The sequence below is a fragment of the Solanum tuberosum genome, unplaced genomic scaffold (assembly GCF_000226075.1).
Source record: "Solanum tuberosum cultivar DM 1-3 516 R44 unplaced genomic scaffold, SolTub_3.0 scf00251, whole genome shotgun sequence".
Lineage (NCBI taxonomy): Eukaryota > Viridiplantae > Streptophyta > Magnoliopsida > Solanales > Solanaceae > Solanum > Solanum tuberosum.
Window position 1 is genome coordinate 154,170 of NW_006239173.1, and position 10,526 is coordinate 164,695.

Sequence of the window (10,526 nt, forward strand, 5' to 3'; positions counted from 1 at the left end):
TGTTTCAAGTGTGCATAAGCCCATGGATTTGGCGCCTCAGAGCACCCAAATACTTTTTCCAAAAAAAATTATGAAGACCTATATAATGAATTGGCATATCATCATGTATACGCACAACAATTTAACGCATATTTTCGCAATTATAGGCCATTTATAGGAATTACCCAAATTCCATGGTTTGTGGTGCCACTACAACAAATTCGATTATCAGGGACAAATAATTTTGTCATTTCTAAATCATATTTCATCACTAAAAATCTTGTGAGACGAAAAATAATTTGTCAATCAGTCGTCACTAAATGTGTTTCGCTAAAAGTATACAAATATGATTTAGTGTTTCGTCGCTAAAAGTATTATTTAACTACAAAAAGAAAAATCATCTCCAAATGCTTAAACGTTTGTGACAAATTTATTTGTCCTAAAAAGTATATTTTTTGTAGTTAATAGTATCCTTTGTCACTAAAAAGGTTATTACTACTGACAAAATTATATCGTCGCTAATTATTTTACTTCAATCAGTGACGACATCAATTGTCTCTAAAGTTATATGTATTTCGTAGTTGAACAAAATCTAATTTTATCACTAATGACTATATTTTATATACAATAAATTATTATTTTCTTAAATGTATTAATTATGGATAAATTTATTATTATAAAAGAGGTTAATGTTCCTATTATCTCCCATCTCAATTTTTTTTAACATGCCCGCTCCTGGGCTCCCACATTATGCTTTTTGGGGACTCGAACTCACAACATTAAGGTTGGAAGTGAGGAGTGCTTACCTTCCAATCAACTCTCTCTTGTCTCTCATTTTTATTCTATTTTGGGAAAAAGAACAAATATACCTCCAAACTATCGTAAATGGTATGTCAATACCCTCCGTTATACTTTAATGTTGTAGATACCCTTACCGTCGATATTTTGGGTTGTGTATACCCTTGAGACTAACGGCTGGACACGTGGCTTCATCTCAACGACTAGCCTGATTTTTAATTTATTTTTTTATTCAAAAATAGAAAACCCACCCATTTCTATTTTAAACCCACCCGAAACCCTTTTTGAAATAATTTGAATATATTTGAACAAAGCTACAACTCAAATTCAAAACAATTGCAACAATAACAAATTCATGTGGTTTGATTCGAACTCCGTCTAGTGGAGATGATGAAGCATCATCAGATCGACTCCCTCGCCAAAATTCAATTTGTTCTCCCTTACAATTTGAGAAAAAATAACAATGGAGAAGCTTTGAAAATTTCCGGCGAGATCGCCGGATGCACTGTCACAAGGAATTTCGTCTAATTTCTGGGAAAATTCATGAAGTTTTGATATCTGGAGTTTATTCCCCACCCACTTCTCTTCTACATCAAGAAATTTCAGCTCCTACTAAGGGCTTGAACTCCGGCAAACCAGTATTGAGCGTCGACGGTGGTTTTCTGGCGGCCTTAATGAAGCAAGGCCAATGCCAAGTTGGGCGCCTCTTCAAGGCTCACACAACCCACAAAAAATATTGCATTCCACCAAAAGAAACACCACAAATCTCATTTCTAATGATTCATATGTTTGTGTGAACTTCGGAGAAGAAGGCGGCAACGACGGCGGTGGTCAATCACAAAATTGGCTTGATGTTTTTGTGTGCAATCATCCATGAGCTCTAAAACACAAAAAGAACATGGCTAATGTTAGTGAAATTTTGAATCGTGCAACAATTTTTTGTGAGGTAAAGAAGAGAAGAAGATGGAGCACTGTTTGAAGGGAATTATGGAAAATGGGTCATGGGTGTTTTAATTCGATTTACGGATGGGTTAGGGAAGATGGGTGGGTTTATTAATTTTGGATAAAACCATAACAAAAAATTATGTAAATAATTGAGATGTAGCCACGTGTCCAGCCGTTAGTCTCAAGGGTATACACAACACAAAATATTGACGGTAAGGGTATATACAACCTTAAAGTATAACGAAGGGTATTGACATACCATTTATGATAATTCGAGGGTATATTTGTCCTTTTTCCCTTTTATTTTTAACCTCATTCACTTCTTTCAAATTTAACTTCTGTAGAAATAATATATTATATGATTATTTATACACATACACAAATGCATGAAATTTACCACCCACAAATCATTCAAATGTAGATTATATTCTAATCAAACTGTATATTTTTTAAAATATCTTTAAATATATTCAGTACGATTCTGTCATTTTATTTATTTATTTTTATAAATTTTATAAATTATTCAGTACAATTATAAATTTATATAGAATTAAACTTTCAATTTGATTTAAAAAAATTGAATAATCGGTTCAATTTGATCTGTAAATCAATTGTTTTGAAAAATCATTGATACCCATAACTATAGTACTTCATCATAGTTTATTTGAAATCCTAGTTGGTTCATTTCTTTCATTTGTGCTTTCAATTTTTAGTTTATTTCAATTTTCATAGTGATGGAAAAAGTTAATAGAAATTCATGAAATATTTCGTACCTTTGCAAAGTCTAAGTTTGTAAGTCGATGCTATCTATGTATAGTTGTTCTACATACGTATGTGGAATTTCTATTAAATATGTATATATTTTTAGGCAGAAGCAAATAGATCGACTTAGTCTATGTAGTTTATCAATCACAAATCAATAGACAAGCACAAAAATTAGCACCAAGACTTGAGAAATTATTTTTTCTATCGTCTTTATCGATGAAAGTGTATCAAATAAAAACAAAGTGTTAAACCAACAAATATTAGCAATATAGTGGTAGAACCGTACCCCACTCACAGTACTTATAACCTGAATTGTATTTTTCAAATGATGCATTTTATAATTGCATAATTTAAGAAAGTTAATGAATTGAACTTTTTCATTTTTACAAGATTGATCGAATTCGTTGATTTTAATATTTTCCCTCGCCAAATAACGAATGGACTCTTTCTATTTCTTATGAAGCACCTGTATTATTCTTTTTGTAAGTTGTAAGTTGTAATTTTCAACAATTGTAGCCAAAAAAATTGTATTTAGCCATGAATTTTTTTCGTAGCAAATAGTTGAATTATTCACTACAAATTTTAAGTCGTCGCTATTTAACATCATACATATTTTGTGACAATTATTTTGTTGTAACTAAATCACAGATTGATTAGAAACAATAAAATCTTTGTCACCAATTATTTATATTTATAGTGACGAAAATAAATGTCATAATTAAATCTAAATTTTTATAGCTAAAGCTTATAACATATAACTACGAACTCTAATTTGTCAATATTGTAACAACATATTTTTTTAGATGAAATTTTTTTTGTGTCCAAAAATTAATAAAATTTAAGACAAAAAAATAATTTGTCATGAATTAGATACATTATTAGTGACGAAATAATGTGTCACTGATAACTTTAAATTCGTGACTAACACTACTTAATAAATGGCACCAATTATTTTTCTGGTGGGCAACTTTAGTGGACAAAACTTTGCTATGGATTTTTATGTTTCGTCACTAAAAGTATGTGTCTCATATATTTAAGCACGAAAAGTAAATTTTGTAACTAAAAAGCGAACAATTAGTGACGAATTTGATGTCGTAGCTAATAATTTTGTAGCTAATACGTATTAGCACATGGATCAGTCGCTCAGGAGCCCCCAATTTATTTTTTTCTAAAAAGCATTATGAGGACATCACTAATGAATTGGGTAACCATCAAGTATACTCACACCATTTTTAATGCATATCTTCGCATTTACATGCCAATTTTTAGGAATTACCCAAATTCCTCAGTTTTTCGTGTAAATTAGCCCATAGATATGGCGCCTTAGAGCACCACAAAATATTTTCTAAAAAAACTTTATGAGGACATCTGTAATGAGTTAGGGAACTATCACATATACTCACAATATTTTTAACGCATATTTTCGCATTTATAGGCTTTTTTTTAGAAATTACCCAAATTTCTTGATTTTTCATGTGTATTAGCTCATGGGTCTGACTCCTCGGAGCACCCAAATTTTTTTCTGAAAAAACTTTATGAGGACCTCCGTAATGATTTGGGGAACCATCCCGTATACTCACACAATTTTTAACACATATTTCTCATTTACAGATCATTTATTAGGAATTGTCCAAATTCCTCAATTCTTCATGTGTATTAGTCCATGGATGTGGCGCCTTGGAGCACCCAAAGATTTTTTCTAAAAAATATTATGAGGACCTCCGTAATGAATTGAGGAACCATCACGTATACTCACTCCATTTTTAATACATATTTCGCATTTATAAGCCATTTTTAGGAATTACCCAAATTCTTCTATTTTTCACGTGTATTAGCCCATGGATTTGTCGCCTCAAAGCACCCAAAAATGTTTTTTGAAAAAACTTTATGAGGACCTCAGTAATAAGTTAGGAAACCATCAAATATACTCACAACATTTTTAACACATATTTTCACATTTACAGGCCATTTTATAGAAATTATCCAAATTTCTCAGTTTTTTGTATGTTAATTAGCCCATTGATCTTGCGCCCCAGCGCACCCAAAAAAAAAAATTGAAAAAACTTTATGAGAACTTTCCTAATGAATTAGGGGATCATTACGCATACTCACACCATTTTTAACGCATATTTTCGCATTTACAAGTCATTTTTAGAAAATACCCATCTGGAAAAAAAACTTTTTGAGGACCTTAGTAATGAGTTAGGGAACCATCACATATACTCACAACATTTTTTAACACATAATTTCCTTGTGTATTACCCCATGGATCTGGCGCCTCGGAGCACCCATAAAAATTTCTGAAAAAACTTTAAGAATACCTCTGGAATGAGTTGGGGAACCATCACGTATACTCACACCATTTTTAACGCACATTTTTGCATTTACAAACCATTTTTTAGGAATTACCCTAATTCCTCTGTTTTACATGTGTATTAGCTAGCCCATGGATCTGGCGCCGGCGGACCTAACTTGTTGCAAGTGGGTTCATATGAACCCACTTCGTCGAAAAAATACATTGTATATACATATATATTCAATTTGTTTTTTGAAACAAAACATTGTATATAATTAATTTGATCCCACTTAAATGAATAGTAACACGTAGCCCAACGGCAAAGTGGTTACAATTTGACTGATGCATCGCGGGTACGATTCCCACCCACAACATTTAATACTGCTTCATTTTTTTTATATGTTGAACCCACTTGGTAAAATTTCTGGGTCCACCACTGTCTGGCGCTCCAGAGCACCTAAATATTTTTTCGAAAAAACTTTATGAGGATCTCCGTAATGAATTGGGGAACCATCACGTATACTCACACCATTTTAAAGCATATTGTCGCATTTATAGGCCATTTTTAGGAATTACCCAAATTTCTCATTTTTTCATGTGTATTAGCTCATTTATCTTGCGCTCTAGAGCACAAGAAAATTTTTCTGAAAAAACTTTACAAGGACCTTCGTAATGACTTAGGAAATCATTACGTATACTCACACCATTTTAACGCTTATTTTTGCATTTACAGACCATTTTTTAGGAATTACCCAAATTTCTCAGTTTTTCATGTGTATTAATTCATGAATCTGACGTCCTGGAGCACCAAAATCTTTTTCTGAAAAAATTTAATAAGGACCTCTGTAATGAGTTGAGAACCATCCCTACATATTTTAAACCCGCCCCCACAAAAGCTCTAACTCTCCCCGCCCCATTGCCATCCCTGCATATTTTAAAGCTAAAGCATCACTAACAATAATGTTTTAGGCGAGAGTTCTATATATGTAATGTAGGAGTTAAATCTAAAAGTTACAATGTTAGTTATTTCTAAATCAATAGTATCACGTTTCGAAAATTAGATTACATTAAGTAGACGACAAACAATTTTATTTATATTTTGAGTGAAGCAACGCGATAATATTAATGGAGGAGTCTGAATTTTCTTAGTAATGAGTTTCAAAATATGAAGAGAGTAAGCATACAAATAAATCAAGAAAATTCAACATTGTATAATTCTCTAATTTCCACAAAAGTTAGTCCTAAACGTTCCCGCCAACAACCTGAGCGTGGAGACGAAACTGCCCCCACTTATTTCCAACACTCAGCTTAAAACTGAAAGGTAAAATCGTAAATATCCCAAAAAGGAATAACGGTTAGTAACGAACTTTAGCAAAAACACTTCTCTGTATAAAAACAGAGCTCATTTTCCTTCTCTCTGCAAAAAATAAGAAGAAGATGAATTTCTCAGATATGAAATTGCAGATCATTAATGGTGTGAAATGGTACTTCAATCGGAATTGGAACCGAAACGACATGATGAATTTCAATGAAATTCCTGAGCAAGTTCACACAACCTTGATGAAGGTAAATACATACATTTTGGAACATTTTTGCTTCTGCCTGTAAGTATTCGATTTCCCCTTTTCCTCTGATTGATTAGTTTTTTTGCTCAAAATAAATATAGGTCTATCTTATTCTCTTCTGTGCCATGTACTGCTCTACTTTTGGATCCTTCATGCAATGGATCTCGGTAGCTGGGGGGAAATTCACAGTCCTTTCTTATGTAACAAGTTTAATCTTGCTTTACATTATTCCACCAGGGAGAGTGGTACGTACATGATCAATGGCTGGTAGATTTTGTTGAATTATTCTTCAAGTCGATTCTTATAACGTAAATCTTCTGTCTTATGCAGAACACAAGGTTCTTACTCTCAATGTTGGCTGCCTATTCATTCGGTGCTTCTGTTAGTGCTTTTCCAAATTATCTCTTCGAAATCGAGCAACGGTATGACTCAAAAGATACTAAATATCTGTTGTTTAAGTTTTTTCTTTTTTTCTTTTTACTGCTTTCTTGTCATATCATATTATCAAGAACCTGATTTTTGCATTCTACAATTGTATAGAGAGAGCGATTGGTATATACTTAATGATCATTTGATTTACTAGAATTCCTTAATGCTGCTCTTTTTCACAAGATAAGGGTATTGGAGAGGATGAATTTGACATAATACATAGTCATTTGGTATCATTCTTGCGCAGTTTACTTGAATTTGTGCATTCTAGCATATAGTATGTTATAGCACATTTGCTTGCTCTGTTACTCCTCTGCTCCTTCTGTATGTGTAGTTGATTAGCAGCTTGTTGTTCCCTGTTCCATATTTGGATAATCTTGACATTCCATGCTTGTTCTCCAGCATTGTTCTCAAACTTTTGACAGGTATAACAATTGGCTGTGGAAATTTATTGTGTAGAGCCATAACAACAAGGAAAAGGAGTGAAATCTACCGCGGTTGCATGAAATATTGTTTTGTTCTACCGATCTATGCCTTAGTTTTCATTGTCTTGGACAAAAGCGGATCAGCTCTTTTGGTGATAAAAGTAAGCAGTCGTATGCATACAATGTGATCTCAGTCATTTTGAACTCGTTGATTCTAGTTTGTCTAATAAATGAATACTTGTTGAATACCTCTTGTTGTAGATACACACTATGCAGATATTGTTCATGGGGTATCTTATGATATATAGCCAAGAAATACTGTACGATGCAGACTTTGGAGATATTAACTTGGTCAACTGCACGCTCACTGTCTTCTTCCATTTACCGGGCATAGTGATCCATGCTGCAAGGCTATACCTGCAGGGTGCAGGAATTGAGCAACATGAACACAATTAAAGCTGATGCAGCTTGGAAGTATAGAATAAATAGAGAGTAGAATATGGAGCTTACTGTAAATGATGAACATATATTCCTTTACGTCTACGTTTTACTAACATTCTGAGTAGAATCATCAATAAAATAAGTGGTTGGCATACTAAACTACCTGTGCATCAAAACTTGGTCAGGGCACTAACAACATGGCAGAAGCTGCTGCTATCTTGTTTGGTTTAAACAACTGGTGTGTGACCAAAGGCTACAGAGTAATATATGGGGAAACGGACTCCATGTTACTCACCAAATGCATCACTAATGAGTGGAAACCACCATGGAAAATCAGCAAACATATTTAAGTACCCATGAATTCTTAGTCAGTCATTGCTTCAGAGAAGCCAATAAACCTGCAGATAAATTGTTCACTATCAGTCATGGCTTGGAGAGAAATCAAGTCTTCAACTCCTTCTCTGAACTCCCTGAAGGGCCTTGTAATTATGAACAAATGGATCGGAGCTTACCTTCATTTAGGAACTCAATGATCATGTACACTCTGGGATGCCAAACTCAAATTGTAACTTTTTGCACATCAATGATCAATGGAGACTCTATTCAAACAAAAAAAAACAGTAAAGTAATAATAAGTAACGGGATGAGTTTCAGCAACACTTAAGTCCTTATATTCTTCAACAAGTCTTCGATATAATTTCGAATGAATGGATCATCCATGACTAACGGGATATCACTGTTCCGAATCATAAACTCGATTTTTTGCTACATTGTTGTTGTTCACAAGTTGGGTCATGGGTGAGCCTAGTCAATATGGGAACATCGTCTTCAATATAACTACACCTATAAAATTAGTAATATTCATGGTATTCAAAAGTTAGACACAACTATATGACCCCATACATAAGATTAATAAAATATTGATATATATTTTGAAGCTATGCGATTAATTTATAAAAATAAAAAAGGAAAAGAAAACAGAAATTCCCCATAAAAGTTAGTATTTCTAAAACTTCCCGCCAACAACCTGAGCATAGAGACGAAACTACCCCCGTCTTATTCCCAAGACTCAGCGTATAACTGAAGGGTAGAATCGTAAACTCAGAAAAGGAATAACGGTTAGTAACGAACTTTAGCAAAAACACTTCTCCGTATAATAAAAACAGAGCTCATTTTCGTTCTCTCTGCAAAAGAAAAAACAGAGAAAAAAAGAAGAAGAAAATGAATTTCTCAGAGATGAAAGATCAGGGGATTAATGGTGTGAATTGGTACTTCAATAGGAATTGGAACAGAGACTACGTGATCAGAATATGGATGAAATCTCCGACGAAGTTCACTCAACCTTGAAGATGGTACATACATTCATCCTAACACTTTCAATTTTTCTTTCCTTCTACTTGATCGCAAACGCAAGAATAAAGATGTTGTAATTCATGAAATTATTGTTCGATTTTTCTTTATTGTAATCTGGTTTAGTACAGTAAACTACTACGTAATAACCGATTACAACATGATCATACTAAATCCCCAATTCTTATATCGTCAATTTCGATTCTCAGAAGATTTTTAGGTATTACCGATAATGAATTTCAGTTTCTTACAGTTCAAAAGATTGATTTGTTTTTGCTGAAAATATAGGTATATCTTAGTCTCTTCTGTGCTATGGTGAGCATTACTTGTGGATCCACTTTGCATTGGATCTTGATAGCTGCGGGGAAATACTCAGTCCTTTATTATGTAGCAAATTTAATCTTGCTTTACCTTACTCCACCAGAGAGAGTGGTATGTCTGTGATCAATGACTCGTAGATTTTGTTGAATTATTCTCAAAGTTGCTTCTTATAATGAAAATCTTCTGTCTTATGCAGAACATGAGGATCGTAACCTCGATGTTGGCTGCCTATTCATTCGGTTCTTCTGTTGGCTTCATTTTCAATTATCTCTTCAAAATTGAGCAACTGTAAGACTCAAAAGATACTAAATATTGTTTAGATATCCGTTGTTCGAGTTTTCTAGTTATATGAAAATGACATTTGGTTGTTCTCCAGCTTTGTTCTCAGATTTTTTGGTTGGTATAAACAATTGGCATTGGAAATTTGTTGTATCAAGCCATCAAATCAAAGGATAGGAGGGAAATCTACACCGGTTGCCTACAATGTAGTCATTTTGAACTCGCTGACTCTAGTTTGAATGAATAATATGACTGATTTGTTGAATACTGTTTGTTAGATACACACTGTGCTGATATTGTTCATGGGGTACCTTGTGATATATAGCCACGAAATACTGTACGATGCTAACTTTGGAGATATTGACTTCGTCATCTGCACATTCACCGTCTTCTACCATTTTCCGGGCATAATGATCCATGCCACAAGACTATACCTGCAGGGTGAGCAACAAGAACAGAATTAAAGCTGATGCAGCTTGGAAGTATAGATTAAATAGAGTAAAATGAGCAGCTTACTGTATATGAGGAACAAATATTCCTTTGTGAGACATTTTACTGATTGAAGCAAAGTGCTTTGAATATTTCTTGGTAAATGAACTACTGATTGTTGATTACAAAATTTTGAATAGAATGAACACATAATTGTTTTTTCTTCTCTTTTTTTTTCAAGATACTACAATAAAGAATTTCACAAATGCTTAAAGTTATTTAGTGTGTAATTTCACAAATGGTCGCTCAATAATTTGTGGACGTTTGGTCATGAAAATCAAATATTATTCATTTTATTTAAAATTGAGTTGTGTTTGGTCATACTTTTTGTAACATCCAGCGATTTGAAATAATTATGAAGAGGCTTAGAATTGGAAATTTTCATTTTTGGAAAGATTTAAAATCTGGAAATTTGGCCAAGTATGGAAAAAGGTGAGGTTTTGG

The 10,526-nt window shown here is 33.3% G+C and overlaps 1 protein-coding gene across 1 annotated transcript; it reads left to right on the forward strand.

Annotated features, from left to right (window-relative positions):
• The first annotated feature begins 7,840 nt into the window (after nt 1-7,840).
• Nucleotides 7,841-10,057, forward strand: LOC107062629 (bax inhibitor 1-like). Its single transcript, XM_015313504.1, has 6 exons — nt 7,841-7,903; nt 8,924-8,995; nt 9,282-9,425; nt 9,511-9,602; nt 9,691-9,787; nt 9,872-10,057. The coding sequence occupies exons 1-6, from the start codon at nt 7,841-7,843 to the stop codon at nt 10,055-10,057; spliced, it is 654 nt and encodes a 217-aa protein (XP_015168990.1).
• Nucleotides 10,058-10,526: the final 469 nt, after the last annotated feature.

Excerpts from the sequence above, each read along its gene's own strand:
- LOC107062629 (XM_015313504.1), top strand. The coding sequence starts at position 7,841 with ATGGCAGAAGCTGCTGCTATCTTGTTTGGTTTAAACAACTGGTGTGTG. Across the intron at positions 7,904-8,923 it reads GTGTGACCAAAGGCTACAGA|GAATTGGAACAGAGACTACG; the intron begins GTAATATATGGG and ends GTACTTCAATAG. Across the intron at positions 8,996-9,281 it reads TTCACTCAACCTTGAAGATG|GTATATCTTAGTCTCTTCTG; the intron begins GTACATACATTC and ends CTGAAAATATAG.